The sequence below is a fragment of the Panthera pardus genome, unplaced genomic scaffold, assembly GCF_024362965.1.
Source record: "Panthera pardus isolate Hobbes unplaced genomic scaffold, ASM2436296v1 HiC_scaffold_26, whole genome shotgun sequence".
NCBI classification, from domain to species: domain Eukaryota; kingdom Metazoa; phylum Chordata; class Mammalia; order Carnivora; family Felidae; genus Panthera; species Panthera pardus.
Window position 1 is genome coordinate 36,323,868 of NW_026526832.1, and position 18,879 is coordinate 36,342,746.

Consider the following 18,879-nt stretch of genomic DNA (forward strand, 5'->3'; position numbering starts at 1 on the left):
GGAGGAAAGAAAGAGAGAGAGAAAGAAAGAGAGAGAGAGAGAGAAAGAAAGAAAGAAAGAAAGAAAGAAAGAAAGAAAAGAAAAGAAAAGATATAGCCTTCCCCAGTAAGCTCACTACCAAAAGTAAACAGAGACAGACTTTGAAGAGCTCAGAGAAGAACTCAGAGTACTAAACCTGGGGCCACTAAGTGAAGAGAAACCAGTGTAAAAATGACAACAGCATATCCTCAAATCAACTTGTAATCACAGCCCAGTTCAATATTTGGGGTTCATGAGGCCAACACCACTGTTATAATAACACTATTAAAAGTAATAGTGATTCATCGAGAAAAGCCCATAAGCTATGTTTCCCAAGCCTCACCTCCCCCCAGACGTGTTCCGCATTTCCCTAGAAGGATGCGTGGTCATTGCTAATGGGTGTGCCTCAACTGTCCCTGTCCCTATGCCCGGGCTAAGTCTTCCTCTCCTCCTACCAGCCTCGTTTTCCTGACCTGCACTTTGGGGCGCTTTAACCCACCTCCTGGTGGAGCTGTAAGAATTCGCGCAAGAGAATCCAGAAGACCGTGTGGAAAGCAGCGTATGCCTGATTATGTAAAGAATAATTTGACGTAAACGGGTAATTTCCACCGTCGTAGCACATCAGGATACGTCGTCCACGACAGACCCCAGGTAGCAATTTCTCTTAAAAATACCAATCAAGGTCATCCTCGGAAGGAGCCGTTCCCCGGAGCCTCCCTCCAGAGCGCTGAACAGAACGCGTGGCTTCACCTGTCACCTGCCACGCTGGTGCCCAGACCCCGGCCCCGAGTTCAGCCTGCCCTCCTCTGTCCTGCCTGGGCCCCCGGTGAGTGCAGTCGCCCCGAACGTCTGTCACTCACAGACCACAGACAGTTTACCGGCACGACAGCTGGGAAGAGAGCTCCCGGAGAACCAGGCGTGGATGAGCCCCGCAACGAGGCACAGGGTGGTCCCGGGGGTCCACTCATCGGAGCCAACGTCACAAGAGGGGGAACAGCAGAGGAAGAGGGAGCAGTCACACGGAGCCTCTGGCGGGCCCGGGCCCCGTCGCAGCAGCTGCTCGGGGAAACGGCAATGTCGCGGCTTGGCGGCCGCGACCCTCGCAGCAATGGTGTGTTTACAGCCAGGACGAACGTGGAATGTCCTGTTTACGGCTCGTGCCGCGCACGGAGGGAGAAAGACCGCAGGCTTTTGGAGCCAGACAGACCCATGGAATCCTTGTAGGCAGAGGCCACGGCCAGGCTCCTTGGCGGGTTCAGGCCGCAGCTCCCTCAGCCATAAAATAGGGATGCCCCGCTTGCTGGGCTCTGGGGACTGAAAGAAAGAACGTCAAACAGCCCGACACAATTCCTGGTATGCGGCCCGAGCCAGGCAAACAGCGACTCCCGTTTCCTGCGCTTTGTCTACCTGTGCGTGTTTCCTACAGTCACGGGCATAAAAACAAACCAAAACCTTAGCCACAAGAGGATTCGTTTACGGTTTATAATCAGTTTGTCTTGGGGCGCCGGGGTGGCACTGTCGGCCAAGCAACCGACTTCGGCTCAGGTCATGCTCTCACGGGCCCCGCGTCGGGCTCTGTGCTGATGGCTCGGAGCCTGGAGCCTGCTCCCGATTCTGTGTCTCCTTCTCTCTCTGCCCCGCCCCCGCGCATGCTCTCTGATTCTCTCTCTCTCAAAAATAAATAAAAACATTAAAAAAAACACACAACAGACTCGCATGGAGCAACGATGAGTGTGTCACGTCTGGCTGGGAGCGAACATCCCCGGCCCCTCAGATGCATCTGTGCTGTTTGCAAAATGATTATGACGAGTACGCTCTGGGAGCATCAATTTGTTTACTACATAAAGAGAGATGATCTAAGTGTCTGACCAACCATCCACTGAAAACAAGCCCGGTCTTCTTCCAGATACGCGTGGGTCATGACTCACAAGTCATGGTTTTCAATTTAATAGCTAAAAGATGTCTTAAAAGGCACACACAAAAATGGGCAGAGAAGCTCAGTAAACTACGCAGTACAAAAGCAGATATCAATGGACTTCCTGCTATCATATTAATTACAGCTCCCAGTGATCAAAGGTCTTCACGTTAGCTGTTAGCCCACTACCCACAGCCTTCCATTTCCCAGATGAGAAAACAAAGGCTGGGGGAAGCTAAGAATGGCTCAAAGGCATACTCTGTAAGTAAGGGAGCGGGGACTCACGCGTGCCAGAGTCCAGACAGGTGAGTCTTTGTTTCTTGATTTTAATTTCTGCCTTCTTCCTCAATTAACAACTCTTTCAAATGTAATTATCTATTATGCATCTTCAGTGACCTCATCAGTGTTTTTGTTAGAACGGAGAATTGTATGTTCTTTAAACGGGCAAAGTCTAGGGGCGCCTGGGTGGCTCAGTTGGTTAAACTGGCAAGGTCTGAGTCAGCCAGGAATGTATCTGTACGTGCCCATGACGCTCAGATGCAAGGACGGTCCCAGACACCAAGCCCCGGACAGCCACTGCGGGGGGGAGGGGCTCATCTGCAGGTCATGGTCGTGCACTGTGCCCAACGTCCCAGTGGGAGGACAGGGGCTCCACCCGGACGGGGTCAGGAAGGCTTCCAGAGGTGACATGTTGGCCAGAGGGACAAGGACCTCCCAGGAAGGGGGGTGTCTGCTGCACAAAGGGCAGAAGGAGGGAGGGGAGATGTCGAGAGCCACGGAATGTTCCAGGAATTTCCTTTGGGACAAGGACATCCCAGGAAAGGGGGTGTCTGCTGCACAAAGGGCAGAAGGAGGGAGGGGAGGTGTCGAGAGCCACAGAATGTTCCAGGAATTTCCTTTTCCATTTCGTCTTCCAACAGCCTGAAACCCAGTTCCAAAGAGGAATGGCAATCCATTTCCCACCGAGCAGAAGCGGGCCACAGAGACGCAGGGCCCTGCCTCGACTACAGCGAGTCTGAAGGTTGTGTGTTTTCTCACTTGAGGGCCTGGCGGCTGTGGAAGATCCTGAGAGCAGGAGAAAACTCCAGAAACCGTGCTCAGAGGGGCCCGAGGAGCCAATGCTCCTCAGGGATCCACTACTTAGGAACATCACGTGCAGGCAGGTCCACGCAACGGCAGTGGGACCCCAGTGAGCACTGTTTGAAGGGCAAGGGCCCCGGAATTGCACAGCTGGCTTCACATCCCAGCTTACCAACTTGGCAGATGTGAGCAAGGAGCTTCACCTCCCCGAGCCCCCCGGGGTAAGCCTGCCGCCAAACCCCCTCCAGCCACCAGACCAACCTGCAGCGGCTGCAGTCACCGGGCGGGCGCCACACGCCTTCCTTGGGCCTCAGCTCCGCAGCCGCCTGCAGCCACCGCCCCCTCGGGTATCAGCGCACGGATGGCCCCCCCACGCAGGGACACGGGCATCCTATAGCCCTTCGTAGGCTTGTGATTACAGATGCCGAGTAAAGACGCAGAGCGACAGAATGGCGTGGAACCCTCTCCTTCCAGAGCACCGAGGTGGAGGCCCTCAGGCACGGCTCTGTCACGTGTCTGGGGTCTGGGTCGATTCAGCCAGTAGGCACGGAGCACCTGCTTTGGTGACAAGGACCGCTGGAGCTTCGTGGGGGCGAGGGGGAGGCTTGGGGGGCCCTCACTTCACAACAATCAAAGCAAAGAGAGACACGAGCCAGCTGCGGGTGACGTGAGGACCGTGCTGGACGGGGCGGCTGCTCATTCAACACAGTCCGGCAGAGAAGGAAGTGTCCGTCCCCGTGTCAGGTCCACGCGAGGCACACAACGCCAGAAGGCTGTCTTGATGGCCGGGGGTGTCAAACAGAGTACCTGGGGCTGGACTGGATTTGCCCCATCAAAGGATACATCACGAGAACCCAGTCTCAGTGGGGGGAGGGGAGACCTGAGCGGGGCAGGGAGACCAGGTAAAACGGCTCAGGCCCACGGTCCACATCAGGGCCACGTGGCGCTCCGGCTTCGGGCAGCGGTGGTAGTGACAACTCACGGGTCGGGAACTGGGCACATCCTACAGCCCGGCCTGAAGCCACTAGGGACTGAAAAACTTGACCATCGAAACGCGGCATCCCCCGGGGTCCCACACGAGGCACAGGCAGCCCTGTGGACGGAGCGCCGGAGGACGTTCCGAGAGCCGGGCCGTGCCCAGTGCCTGGCGGGCTCCGATGAGGCGGGACCCGGAGTGGGGTGCAGTGCGGGGCTGAAGGAAGCCGGGAGGTGACGGTTAGGATGGCCTGAAGGGGGCCCCATCCTGCTCTGACAACCTGCGGGCTTGCTGGGGATTCGGGAGCCTGGGCACTGCTGCTCTCCGCAGGACGGACACCCCAGGGGAAGGAGGACTTTCTCCTGCACAGTGACCGACCGGGGGCTCCTGCGCTCCCTTCCTTGGTGCAGAGGCCGAGCTGGCCAGTGGGGAGTGGACAGGTCCCAGAGAGTGCACCACCCTCCTGCAGGGAGGACACGCTCCTCCCCAGGGAGCACAGCCTCCTCGAGGGGGCATACAGTCCTCCCCAGGGAGCACAGCCGCTTCCGGGGAGCACAGCCTCCTCCCTAGAGGTCACGCCCTCCTCTGGGGAGAACACACTGCTCCCCAGGGAGCACACCCTCATCCGGGGAGCACACCTTCCTCCCCAGGGAGCACAGCCTCCTCCCTAGAGGTCACACCCTCCTCTGGGGAGCATGCCCTCCTCCAGGGAGCACATCCTCCTCCGGGGAGCACAGCCTCCTTCCTAGAGGTCACACCCTCCTCCCACCACACCTGTAAATAAGCTGTAAGGGAAACAGCAAGTGTGGACGATGCTTTCTACCTGCTGAATGTGAAAAACCAAAGCCACAGAGGAGCAAAACTGAGTGACCAAACCTCACCTTCCTCACAAAGAAGGCAGGTCAGAGGTGTCTGGTGGGATGGGGTTAACGCGTACACTAGAGGTGGGAACACCAAGAGGCCAGCATGCCATCCACTCAACAAATTCAGATTCACCCCGGAGCAAAGTCTAGAAGCCAAAACCGTGTGAGAACAGATGAGCCCCGGGGGGACGTCTGCCAAAGGGAGTCCGCGTGCCTCTAAGTGCGGCTCTGGGATCACGCGTGTGTGGGGTAAAGGCCTGTGAGAGAAGGGGGTGCACGTATATGACTCTGAGGACCCAAGCGGTGCCACTGCTCAGAGCTGGGGAAGCCTGAGGGCTCATTCCAGTAGAGGGAGAGGCCGCTCATCCCACCTCTTCAGGCCACGCGGTCTCCTCCGTCCACACCACTGAGGATGATTCCATCAAATGGCGACACCAACGGTTTGTTTGTTCTTTACCTCAGATAAGAAGGGGCCGGGAAGATGGGTGGGTGGATCCATCCGGGTACCGTGCCCAGGACCCCACCTGCCACAGACCTGGAAGGGTCTCCTGGATGCGAACACAGAGGTGGGCTTGGGGATGGAGAGTCAACTACACAAGACGGGGACAGAGAAAGCAGCCTCCGAGTGCCCGTTCGGGGTTGGAAGGTGCCAGGATCCAGGGATGTATGACCTAGAGAGCAGCACGCGGATGAGTCCAGAGCGGCCCTCTAGCCCTGTGCGAAGTTCCCCGGGAAAGCAGGCGCCAGGAGTCAGCGTCGTCTTAGGGGCCGCTGGTGGATAAGCATCACGTCTGGGTAGGGGCCGCTGGTGGATAAGCATCACGTCTGGGTGCGAGCGGCCAGTCTAAGCAGGCCTTTTCGTCTTTCTGGGCTGCAGTGGCCTCTCGTGAGATGGGAGAATTCTGGCCACTTCACAGGGTTTTATGACAGGTGCATGTGGTAAGTCACCAGCAGTTAACAAATGTTATTCCCTCTCCTTTTCTATCCGCCAGGTAGAGCTTCAGGGGGACCCTACAACAAAAACCACGCTGGCATGCCCGTGAGCGGCGTGGACAGAGAATCCGAGGGGTCTGGGTGACGCCTTGAGACGGTGCACATCAGGAAGCATGTAGGCCACATCGACACAGAAAGGCCTTGCAGAGCTACGCGTCCACATGCCTGTCACCTTGGCAGCTGGAAGCCCCAGCCCTCTGGTCCATTCTCAGCCCTGGGCCCCAAGGCACCTCAGCCTGCAAGTGTGCCTTTTCCCATCTAGAGACCCCAGACTAGGAAGAGGCCCTCTACACCACGGAGCCCCCAGCCCACGGAGAAGAGGCCGGGAGTCTGTGCCCCTCAGAGGCCCAGGGTGCTCAGAGCACTTGGGACAGAGATAATCCACCGGGCTCGTGGCCCCCAAACACCATACTGGCAGAGCAGGCCTGTGTTCAACCACTTCACATGGTTTCAGTCTCCCCTGTAGACTCTGGTTTGAATACAGACCCTGAACTGCAGGACCCTTTGAAAACTACTTCCCAGGATTCACTCCTACCCTGGGGGGAGCCAGAGTTAGCTTCCTCTAACTCTGAAGACACTAACATTTCTCAGACTCGTCTCAGAGGAGGAGAGGCAGGATCCGAGCAAGAGTAGCTGTGACAGCGAAGAAGAGAACAGTCAGAGAAGCACCTGAGCCATTTTAGAACTCAAGCTGCCTGCCGTTCCAGCAACATTTTGTGTGAGCTCCACTATGTGGACAATGACACAAAACCAAATCCCTGCTCCTCTAGGGGAGGATAAGCAGACATCATGACAACACAGTGGGACGAAAGGAACCAGAAAATAAGGGGAGCTGGAAGCTTCCGACAGTTTGGAACCATTGAGCGTAGGAATAGAGGAAGTGGACAGAGAGAGTCAGGAATGGAGCTTTGAGGCTGGATAAAAGGGAGGGACCCAACTGCACGGTGGCATTTCCACTCAAGAAGAGTCTCAACTACAGAGGGGGTCACTTGAACTAGCTATTGAAGGACACGTGAGTGTGGACAGAGCCATCACAGCAGGCAAGCAAAAGTGGGGGTGTCATGGTGTGATGGGGCCAGACGGGGAGGGTTTTGCTGGGGTTTCCACTGGTTTCTAAAGCGTAACAGTGACATAGCCGGCAGGGCCTGGAGGGGCTCCCGACCAGAAATCGGCAGTGTAGACGTGGGGGGAGAGGAGCAATGTGCTACCTGCCCGGAAAGTGGGTGCTCTGAGGGCAGCCTTGGGTTATCCACCTCCCACGCCCGGCCACGGCCACACAGGAGGCAGAAAGCGTGGGGTCCAGAGTAGTGGGACAGGAGGACAGGAAATTGCTTTTGACCAGTCAAAATTGCTTTTTGACTTTCTTCCAGTCAGGCCAACTTTTCTGTGTGTCACAGTTTGCCATCGTTTGGCCGCTGTAGGAAGAGCATCGATTACACAGACCACGAGTCTCGGCTCGCTCCGGGATGGCCTCCACCATTAACTCCTGGGGAACAGCATATACGGATGTGGCGAAGAGGCCTACGAGGTCAGAAACAGAGCCTGCATTTCAAGGCAGAGACGCCGGACTGCAGAGTCAGTTTCCCCATGAACCCTTTCCTCCTCAAAATCAATGTACCTCAGAACTTAAGTGTAACTCTTCCGTGATTATTTATTAAGAGGGCGTCCTCTGGTCTCACACAATTTTCTCTCTTCGCTCTTTCCCACGTCCCCACGTCTGTCCCCCGGGACATCACAACTCTCTGGCTGCGGCCATGGCGGTGGGCTGGGGTGACATGAGGCCCCACACCGGGAAGAAATGGGGCGTGGGCACCTGCCCCACTCTCGGTCGGTCAACACGCACCTGCTTCCCCTATTCACGCTGAAGAAACGAGCGGAACTGCTCTAAACATTTTAATTTTTAATACCTGGTAGTGAAAAAAAAATCTGCGCTGTCACGCCGTCTCCTAGAGCTGCAGGTACCCCGTCTTTGAGGGAACAGAGCTATTTTCCCCCTTCCAAAGTCCCCTGGCTTACGTTAAGCATATGATGTGAATTAGAGTTGCTGGTTTTTACTACAATTCTCTACGAACAGAAACCCCAAACAGCAACAGCGAAAGCGGGTGAAAGACCAGGGAAGGAGCAGGTGACGGAGACACGGCAAAGTCGCCCAGAGGCGCAGGGCGGAGGGGACTGGACTCCACTGGTGGAGACAGAGGAAGACTTCGCTTCCGCCAAGAGGGAGGCGATGGGCACAAAGCAGATTCTCTAATCCACCCAGACTTTCTCCCCCCATCCTGGCGTTTCCCCTAGAAATGAAAAGGAGTCCAACACGCCGCAGTAAGCGGCTGGAGGTCTGTCAGTCCGCCCCTCCCACGTCCCCCTCCCTCCCATCCTTCGCCATCTCAGGAAAAGGTCAAAAGCAATTTCCTGTCCTCCTGGTTGAAGTGGCTTTCCTGAGGCTTTAACGACACACACTTCTCGCACGTCAACCCCAACGCAGACTCACTGCAGTTTAGGCCAGCGGCCCTTCAGCGATTAGTGATCACGAGTCCTGAGTAAACCCGGGGTTCCAGCCCCTCGGAAAGCCAGCGGCTGGTTCAAGCCCAAGTCAGAAGATGGAGACATAAACGTTTGCCGAGCTCATCTGCCCCTCCGTGAAACGGAGATGGTACATTGAAGGTGCCGGTGCCCCAGGGACATCAGGAGACAAGCGAAACAAGGCCTGTGAAGCGTGGCCACGAAGGAAGAACACGTCTCCTGCAGAAGGCCAGGGACGGCCAGCTAGTGCCCGGTACTAACCTAGACATCTGAAACATACACAGGCAGGCCACCCAGATGGTCCATTTATAACGCGGTGAAATTCAGAAGCAACTTCTTTGGTTTCTTATAGTTGGAAGAAAACAGTTCTTTTTTTCTTTTCTGGACTTTCACCCACCCCCCCACCCCCCCTTGAATGGGAAGAACCATCAAGTAGAATTCAATTAAGAAGATCTGAAAATAAACCCCTACATCCTCATTTTCCCTTTCCGAAGGGTCAGATGCTGGGTCTGACTTAGGCCTGATGGAAAGAGAGGTCCCTATAATCACTACCAGCAGATCATCTGGCCCCCAAATAGTGCTGGAGACAATCTGCGGAAATTTAAACGTGATGTCAACATCCCCTCTAACACCACACCAGAGAAAGGTGACGCAAATAGCTGAATATTCAACCTGTGCACGATCACTAGGTCAGCACTCTTGTAACCTCAAGCACAGAACTGTACAATTCAATTTAAAATGAGGAATGGTAGGGGCGCCTGGGGGGCTCAGTCAATTAAGCGTCTGACTTGATTTCCGCTCAGGTCCTGATCTCGCAGTTAGTGAGTTCGAGCCCCGCATCGGGCTCTGAGTTGGCAGTATGGACCCTCCCTCTCCCTCTCGCTCTGCCCCTCCTCCACTCCTGCTCGTGCTCTCTCTCTCTCTCTCTCTCTCTCTCAAAATAAATAAATAAACTTAAAAAAAAAAAAAAACTAAACAATGAGGTAAGGTGAAGCTTTTCCCTTCTGGAAAGGCGAGCACGCGCCGTGATCAGGTCTTCTAAATTGCATCATCAGTAGCGTCTAAAATTCTGTTTGATCACTTTTGGATCACGAGCACCTGTGACGGCCATCTACCTGGGTGCCCGACTGATTTGAAGGAGGATTCCTTCAGCAACCGCATGACAGACTCGGTCGCTGGCAAAGGTGGGGTCAGAGATTTGCCGGGTGCCGCTAAAACCGAAAGCAGAGGCCGCCTCCTGAAATTCCCTCCAATAGTGGATTTCTCCGGAAGGACCCACCAGAGTACAGAATATGCACTGGCACTGGGCGATGGTGGTCATCTGCTCCACCGGGTACTCCCCGAGACACAGCTTGCACGACACCAGCGGATCGAGGGCCAGGTCCCACGTGGGCCGGTACCGCGCTGTGGTCATGGCAGAACAGTCTGAAACGAGAGAAGCACAGGGCGTCAGACCCCCGCGTGGCCTCCAGCAGAACGGAGGCAGGAGTCACCTCTCTCAGCTCCACATGGGGCCCCAGGGAGTGGCCAAGGGGCGGTCGATGGGCCCAGGGATTTAGCTCATTTGGGTCCTCGGAGCTTTAACCAGGGGTCCCCGGGTCCCTTGGGTCTGTGGGTGACCCCTCCCCCGCGCAGAGGGTAACGATCGTGTCTACCCTCCAAATGGCAAACGACCCACCCCCTTGCCGCCTTCCCTCCATCCTTCTGATGGGCACTGAGTAAGACACGCCCCCACCCCCACCAACTGAGCACCTCGTCTAGGAGGGCAAAACCTCGGCAAGCGTGGAGAAGAAGCTTCCATTAAAATAGTCTGATCAGACGGGACTGTTCTAGGATTTCTGTTGCAGGAACATCTCAGGGAAGGCGGTGGAGGGGCGCCTGGGTGGCTCAGTGGGTTGGGTGTCCGACCTCGGCTCAGGTCAAGATCTCGTGGTTCATGAGTTCAAGCCCCGCATCGGGCTGTGTGCTGACAGCTCAGAGCCTAGAGCCTGCTTCGGATTCTGTGTCTCCCTCTCTCTCTGCCTCTCCCTTCCTCTCTCTCTCTCTCTCTCTCTCTCTCTCTCTCTCTCTCTCAAAAATAAACATTAAAAAAATAAATAATAAATTAAAGAAAGAAAGCGGTGGGTGTGGCCCCTCCCCCTCAGTCTTCAGTGCCCTCCAAATGGAATCCACCTTTCCACCCCACAACACCCAGGTGTTACCCGGCCCCCCCCAGAAATAGCCCCAACACCACTGCCTCCTTAAGCACTGGCAGATTTTCTCAAACGTAAGCTTCAGGGAGGCAAGGGCCTTTGGCAGACTTGTTCATTTACACGGGTCAAGTGCATCCAACGATGCCTGGTGTGAACCCCAGGCACCCCAGGAACTTCCCCATCCTCCGGGGACGTTCTCTGGTCACTTCCTAACCTGCCCACAGTCTGCTTCCTGATAGCATGTGTTTTCTCTTTGTATTTATCACACTGATTCCCACTGCTTGCTGCTTGAGGAAGACAGGGAAGGTGCGTGCCTCTAGCCTCTGGCTCATCGCCTGACCCACAGCGACCTCTCAACAACTGCCTGTTGAGTGAATGAACAGATCCTTGTATCTCGGGCTACGTCTTCTCAGTCTGAACCCCTGGCACCCGACCTAAGCCCGGCAGTCAGTGTGCACCCACAGTAGGTAAGCGTGCCCGTGCTCCCCAAACTCAGAACCGAGTACGATTCAGTTAAAATTTCAGGCGCAATCCCCAGCCATCTGAACTCTGAGAGAGAGCTCCTACTATCCAGCTTTCAGGATCCAAACTGATTTAGACAACCTGGCATCCTTCTCTGCCCAACCTCATCTTTGAACTGAGGGACTAAATGACATAGACAGCAAGAGACACCTGCGTTCCCTGCTAGTTTGTGAGGCCACGAAGGGAGGATCTGTCTTGTCCTGCCTCATACTTACAGCAGAGGGATGGATATAGAATGACAAAGACCTACCCCACGAAGGAACAACAAAAATAAATCAGAACACCAACCAACGACCGGAACATACACAAAATGATTCTAGCATCTTGGAAAGATTCAAAGATGCAGGACACACAATTCCCCGCCTTGGGGCATCTTCAGATTCGGTTCAGGAACCCACTTGGTCAAAGAGCAAGCTAACCGATACTATAAGGCAGTATATGGTTTATGTGCGAAATCGGTGCTCAAGGCACTTGGTAAAGATGAGAGTAAGTCTGGGTAGAAGACTCCTCAGCAAACTGGAAGAGCTTCATGAGGAAGACGAAGCTTGAGTGTGGAAGGGAGGCTACATTTAACATCGGGAACAGGGAGTGGCTATCAAAGCAGGAGGGAACAGGTTTCACCAGGCGGACCGAGCGTGGCAGGACCACAGCAGAAGCAACAGGAAACTCTGTGCTCTGAGGGCAAACTGAGCGTCCAGGACAATTATGGTGCGGTTGCCTGACCGTCGTCAGCCACGGTGCGCTTCTGTGGGTGAGGGGGTGGAGAAGCGCCATCTCCCGGGGTCGCTGTGAGGTCAAGAGAGGTCATGTGCAGGACCTGGCACATGTAGGAAGTGCTCAGTAAAGACCCCCGCTCCTCTTCCCCTGCAAGGTCTCATTTAGCCATCCTTGGCAGACTCTGAGGATGCCAGTTAGCTCTCCAACGAGGCGTTAGATACCACCATTCTTTGTGCCAGCTACTCCCAGGGGCAAGGAGTTGTCACGATTGCTTTCTACAATCTACTCATATTCCCTTCTCAACTTTCACCAGTCATCGCTGTGGATCCTACACTGGGCGTCCAGGGAGGGGGAGAAGGTAACTGCAGAATCTTGAACTCAGACGGATTAGACACAAAGAACAAAGGAACATAAGTGATGAAAAATAACGGAGACGCAGGGGGAGACCCTGACCTTCAAGAGCCCAAGCAAAGGACGGCAGTTACCGGAGGCCGGCAGGAATCTGCACAGAGACAAAGAGGAGAGATCAGCGGTCAGGGCAGGAAAGGGACGGCACCCAGGACCCCTCCCCGGAAAGCTAATCACTGGGAGCAACTTAGTCTAAAGTAAGTGTATTTTCTGTTGTTTGAAAAGAACTCTTTGACACAAACGCAAGGAACTTTTGGATTGGTCGGAGTCTTCCAAATAATTTAAACAAGCCTCATAATTTGACCTACAGCCAACGGGCCAACACTTAGGTGGCTTGGGGTCAGTGAGCTATCTCGGGGCACACATAACCCCCCCACACCCCGTGGGATATGTGTAACATTCCTCAGGCACTTCTGGGTGCCCAAGAGCAAAGGAAAGGACAGAAAACAAACGGTTAAACTGATAAGAGTTCACATCAGTTCACAAACATCTTAGTACAACTACAAAAAAAGGGCAATCTTACCAATAACCTAAAGTCCAGAAACTTCCCCGTCTTAATGCTAATGCTTTGCCAGAGGCAAAAACCACCTCAGCCTGACCATAGCTAGGCCTCCGCTACCCCGGGAGTCCACTTTAGCATATGGAAATCCCTTAAGAAATGTCTTCCTGACTGTACCTCCCCCGACTCCATAGTGTATAACCCGTCACGCCTCACAACGTCAGTGCCGCTCTTCCTGCCCACGGGTCCTGTTCCTGTGCTTTACTAAAATCACCTTTTTTGCACCAAACACATTTTCAAGAATTCTTTCTTGGCCGTCAGCTCCGAACCCGCCCCCCCGCCCCCGAAAAAAACCTCATCATCATTATTATTTTAAATGTCCACAAGCATTTTCTGAATCCTGGGCTCGTGAACCAAGATGTTTTTTCTTTCTCTCTATCCCTCCACATCTTCTTTTGTTTTATTCCTCAATGATTTTTTTTTTTCAGGTAACATTGCTTAAAGCTCACTGTACAGAGCGACGATTCCATTTTGACTATGGAGGTCCGCTATCCCTAAAAGGGATCACAAACCTGTACCAGAGGCGTCGCAGCTGTGGGCGGCGGCTGCTGACTGGTGCGTCCCTCCCGGACAGCTGGGGGTAGGTGGCCGGGAGCTCTGTTGCAAAGGCCCAGTCTCGGATGCTGGAGGGCTCTGTAGCAGCGGTCTGAGGGTAAAGAGGTCCCACGTTGGAAGGGAGAAGGGTTCTGCCGCTTGGGTCACTGACTTTGGACAGACTAGGAAACTGTAGTTGTTTTCACTCCATGAAACTACACACCCTACCCTCCCGCATCCACTGGCTGGGAAGGGTGAGAAGAGATAGATTTAGGACTCCTGGGACACTTTACCTGTCCGGGAAGTGGGAGTCACTGTCCTGCATCAGGTTTAAAGCCCTGGGCATGAACCCATATGGACTAAAGGGACAGACAAGGCGCGAGCATAGAAACTGTATGATCAACTTAGCCTTTCAGGAAGTGCCAGGGACGGCGGTAACCTTCAGAAGCAGCACACGAAAGCCAAAGGCCCCTGCTTTACTGTCCGCTGTTCAGTGTGGCCCCCGATCAGACGGCACCCCAGAACACACCACAGGACGGCTGACATCTAACCCTTCAACACAGAGTCCTCGCAGCCCCCACCCCGAGTCCCGGGCAGACCAGCGGTCACGTGAACGCTCGCCTGCCCCACCCACCGTGTACCACCTTCACCCTGGACCACTGGTCACCTCCTGGCCTGGTCGCTCCCAGACTCTCCCCGCTCTTCCTGGCTTCTGGGCTTGGCTCTGTTTCCTGTTTACGGCCTCTCCGAAGATGTGATCCTTAGCACAAACTGCAGGCTTGACCTCTCACTTCCTTTCCTCCTAGACCGTGATTTCCACTTGACTTCTGGACACCGTGGCTTCCCTCTGCCCTGCACGCAAGGCAGCCCGGCCCCTCATTTCCCTCCCTGGGCGCTACTCTTAAAGCGGGTCAGATGCCAATTTCCTGGTCCCTCGTCAGTCGGTATTCTTTCTCCTCTAGACTGGATACTCTCTGAGGTGCCCCAAATCAGGATTCAAACGGGGGACAATGGGACATAACAAAAGATATTTTTGAAGCCCGTCATGGACCTTCCCGACACACAGGATGGGCTGAATATGATTTTACAAACACTGAACAGCTGCAAACTTGAAATAGGAATTTGCTAAGAAAATCACAATGCACAATAAAAGAAAAGAAAAACAATCTTTGTTTTCCTAATGTGAAGGTCAAGTCCTATGAAGCCAACTATTTTAAGCACATCTGGTCAATGACAAGCGTTGCTCAATGTAAGTGATTCAGAATGTTTATCAGGCAAGTTACTTGTTAAGCGCTGCGGGGGTCGCGCAGAGCAGGCACTGTGGCGCAGGAGGTGTGGACACGGGAGCAGAAAGGGCCGAAAAGGAAGGCAGTCGCATGTGAACACGAGCTCTGGTTGCCGTCCGGAGACGTCCCCCCGCTGGGCTGGGGGCTGCGCGCTTGTGCGGGTCCCTACGCTCCCCGCCTTCACCCCTTCCAGGAGAGCAAAGGAGGAGGGGTAACTGACTGCCAGCCGGTCACTGCCCACCCTTCCCTCTCCCGAAGACCACCCACAAGCCCCCGCTGGCCGAAGCGCCGTCTCCCCCCGCATCCTGCCTCCCCGCTGCATTCCCCCTTCTTCACCAGGGGTCTGAACCCTCCCAGCCCTTCGTGCCCACCATCAGCCCCTGGCGTTGTGAGGTCCCCCCGGTCCTCTGAACCCATCAGCTGCTGACCTGTCTGAGTCTCTGCTGCATGTGGTCATCGGCCCTGAACACGCGCTCCCCACAACACCAGCATCGGCACCGCCGGAGGACTTGCTGGTAACCCAGACCTTCAAAATCAGAAACTCTGGGGGAGGGCGGGGAGGAGGGACAGACAGAGCAATGCGCGTCTCCACGGGCCTTTCCGGGGATTCTCCTCTACAGGGAGGGTTGAGAGCCACTGGTCTACGCCATTCTGCCTCCGGCACCCCCCACCCAGGTCGCGGGCTCCAAAACCCATGTGGGCTTAAGCCCGACAGACACATCATCCCTCCAAACATCGCAGCCGAGCACTGTGTCTGCCAGGCACTGGCGAGACTCGGTATGTTGATCTTCATTTATTCTTTTTAGGACATTCTCTGGGGGAGTGTGGCTTTCCAAGTCTGTATGTATTAGCTTCTCTCTCCAACTTGCTAATATATTATCCAAGGCTAAGTGTCATTCTCTCTCCTTAACAGTGCTAGTCACAGGCACACGCTCATATTCTATATACGCATACGTATGTACATGTAGACACGTATGTACGTATAGACACATCTTGGTTGCTTAACGTGCATCAGGCATCACGGTCATCACTTCCATGCATCATTTCATTTCTCCACACGGTGACTTTGGGACTTTAACAGTCTGGGGTTATTCCAATTTTACAAACGAGGAAACCAAGGCACAGAGACAGCGTGACCTGGTCAAGCACACACACACCCACTGACTCACAGTCTGCAAGGTGCTGACGCACAGGCATGTGACCGCCCTGCTAGACCTCCTTTGTGTCTCCTTCTGGATCACGGGAGAATGGGGCCTCGGTGAATGAAATATGCCAGTTTATTTAAGTGGGCACATCCAGACAATAAACTATTATTCGGGGCTAAAAAAACGGGAGCTATGAAGCCACGGAAAGATGTGGGGGAACCGTAAGTGCATGTTCCTAAGAAGCAGATCCGAAAAGGCTACATACTGTGTGCCTCGAACTACGTGACATTCTGGAAAACGTAAAATTATGCAGACTGTAAAAGAGATCAGTGATTGCCCACGGGGGGAGTGGAGAAGGGGAAAAACAGAGTGAACAGGCAAAGCCATAGAACATTTTTTAAGACAGTGAAGCTATTCAGAACGTAATTGCAATGGTGAATATGCATCATTCTACATTTGTCAAAACTCACAGGATGTATAAACGGCAAGAGGGAGCCCTAAGATGGATGCTCTGAACGGTGTTCCTGCTCCCCAAATCCCTAAGGGGTAGCCCTAACCTTTAATGTGACCGTTTGCCTTTAGGAGGTAATTAAGGTTACATGAGGTCATAAAGACTGGGGCTTTCTGGGTGGCTCAGTCGGTTCAGGGTCCGACTCTTGGTTTCGGCTCAGGTTGTGATCTCACGATTCCTGAGATCAAGCCCCGTGTGGGGCTCTGTGCTGACAGTGTGGAGCCTCCTTGGGATTCTCTCTCTCTCTCTCTCTCTCTCTCTCTTCCCTTCCCCTGCTCATGCTCTCTCTCTCTCTCTCTCTCAAAATAAATAAACTTAAGAAAAAAAAAGAGCAGGGCTTTGATCCAGTAGCACCGTGGCCTTATAAGAGAGGACAATGTGGGTACCTCCCTCTCCCTCCCTCACCGTCTCTCATCCACTATGAGGACCCAGTGAGAAGGCAGCCGTCTTAAGCCGGAAAGAGGACTCTCACCAGAACTTGAGCATGCTGGCACCTGATCTCAGACTTCCCACCTCCAGAACCATGAGAAATAAAGTCCTGTTGTTTAAGCCACCCGGTCTGTGGTGTTTTGTTCTGGCAGCCTGAGCTGACACAGTAAACCATGAACTTTGGGTGATTATGATGTGTCACTGCAGGTTCATCCATGTAACAGGTGCCCGTCCGGTGCATGATGTCAATAGTGAAGGAGGCTGTGCCTGTGTGGGGACGGAGCGGATACGGGAACTCTGTACTTGGCCCTCAATTTTGCTATGAACCTAAACCTCTAAGAAACAAAAGGGTTTTTTTGTTTGTTTGTTTTTTAAGGCTACATACTATATGGTTCTAATCATAGAACATTCTGGAATTGGCAGACTGTAGAATCAGTAGACAGATGAGCAGTTACCAGAGGGAGAAGAGGGCTGAGCAGGTGAGGCGCAGGGGGTGTGTGAGGGCACGGAAAGTACTTTTGTAGAATACTGCAAGGACAGATGCGTGCCGCTATGCATTTATCAAAACCCATGAAACAAAACTTCACAGCACAGGGAGTGAACCTGGATGCATGCACGTTTTTAAAACAACACTCTAGGAAGAAGGGCATCCTGGCACGGAATGCAGGCTGGGAAGAGAAACTCGAACTCTACTACAAGGGTACCAAATGACCTCACCGCAGGGGTGGGGAAAAGCCCTGACCTGAGTAAGTCTGGAAATGAGTGGAACCTGTAAGACCGCAGGCAAACGGAACTGTCCATAAGCCCCGGACCCTAGCAGACAAAGCCGTCTCCGCTCGAGGGTGGGTTAACAATTCTGAAACTACTATGCATCCGTGTACTAGAACAAACAAGCAAGCGGACTGTGGAAGGTGGGAGTCAGGCTTCTCGCTGTCAGAGTGGAAGGTCCCAGACAAGCGAGGGGAGGTGGCTGGAATGATCCACCAGGAATGGTCCTGGCTTAGAGCTGGAGACATCAGCACAAACTCAACGATTAGCTCAACACAGGTGCAGCCCACCACACTCGGCACGGCTTACAGACACACGCGTCTTCGAGGGACAACACACGCACGGCCGGTCCCCTGCTCTGCCGGCTGGCGCACACAGGCGAGGGTGCCCCGGCTCGCCACAAAGCACACCAAGTGCCCAGAGCCTGCTTTCTGAGGCCACGCTGCAACAAAGGAACGAGGGCTCAAGGGCGGCTCGAAGGGCTTGCACAAGAAACGTTCCGGATGATCCTGGAACACTCGGTAGTGCCACAAAGCAAGGAAGTACTCGAAATAAACAGCCACACTGCTGGGGATGTGTCACGGCAACACAGTGGGCTCCCAATGGCTGAAGCTGGGACAGTCTGAGCGACAAAGTCATAGGGAGCATAATCAAAAATATAAAATAAGTGTCCATAAGCTCACAATGATATACGTAAATGATGGAACTGATAAATAAATGGCGGAGAAAAGACATATTCCATAGCTGCTCCCCACCCCCCAGGAGTTGGGGCACAACTCCCGACTCTATGTGTGGCTGCGCGGGGTGGCATCATGCAAAGGGACAGGATGGATGCGGGGAAAGAGTAACTGCACACGGAGAAACCTGGCACACGCCTCGGCCAGGTGGTCAAGGCAAGCATCAGCCGCGGGGAGTCACGACGATCGCACGGACCCTTGACGTGACAGGACAGGACAGAAACAGCACTTGTGCCTCTGCGGTTTTCTCCCCACAACCCACAACCCCAGCCTAATCGCCACGAGGAAAACATCAGACAAACCCCAGTCGAGAGGCATCTACAAAATACCGACTGGTCTTCCCCCCCTAAACTGTCAAGGTCATCGAAACCAAGGTGAGTACCGGTTCATGAGCCATGGCAAGTGCAGCACACTCCTACCAGATGTCAATAATAAGGGAAGCTGGGTGTGGGCGCAGGCGAGCTCCTGGTACTTCCTGTATCTGGGTTGCTTTTCTAAACCGAAATCCAAATCTGCTAACCTAAATCTAATCTAAATCTGTACATCTAAATCTAAACCACGCTAAAATAAAACGCTTATGAACAAAACAACTTTGCCTTTCCACTTAAACCCAAATAAGACACAGGAATGCAGATTCTACTGGAAAGAAAACATTCCAAGCCATTGTTTTCCCAAATAGACTTATCAAGCGTGACACTAAAAGTCT

General features: G+C 53.9%; 1 protein-coding gene and 1 long non-coding RNA gene across 14 annotated transcripts in view; one reads left to right on the forward strand and one right to left on the reverse strand.

The window, feature by feature from the left end:
* Window positions 1-18,879, reverse strand: part of RNF144A (ring finger protein 144A) — a 364,341-nt gene that overhangs the window by 278,421 nt on the left and 67,041 nt on the right. For 6 of the 13 annotated variants that reach the window (XR_008418131.1, XR_008418130.1, XM_019452840.2 and 3 more), the window contains 2 exons: window positions 13,276-13,409; window positions 9,645-9,790 (listed from right to left, as the gene is read on the reverse strand). Coding sequence is in view for 11 of the 13 variants with exons in the window: in XM_053891187.1 (XP_053747162.1) it covers window positions 9,645-9,790; window positions 13,276-13,409 (280 nt within the window). In the remaining 2 variants the exon portion in view is untranslated. Of the gene's footprint in view, window positions 1-9,644; window positions 9,791-12,249; window positions 12,299-13,275; window positions 13,410-16,711; window positions 17,109-18,879 lie in introns of those variants that run through there. The other 7 variants (XM_053891182.1, XM_053891183.1, XM_019452833.2 and 4 more) reach the window with 3 other exon arrangements.
* Window positions 14,632-15,363, forward strand: LOC109269057 (uncharacterized). Its single transcript, XR_002080923.2, has 2 exons — window positions 14,632-15,098; window positions 15,204-15,363. It is a non-coding gene; the product is annotated as an uncharacterized LOC109269057 (long non-coding RNA).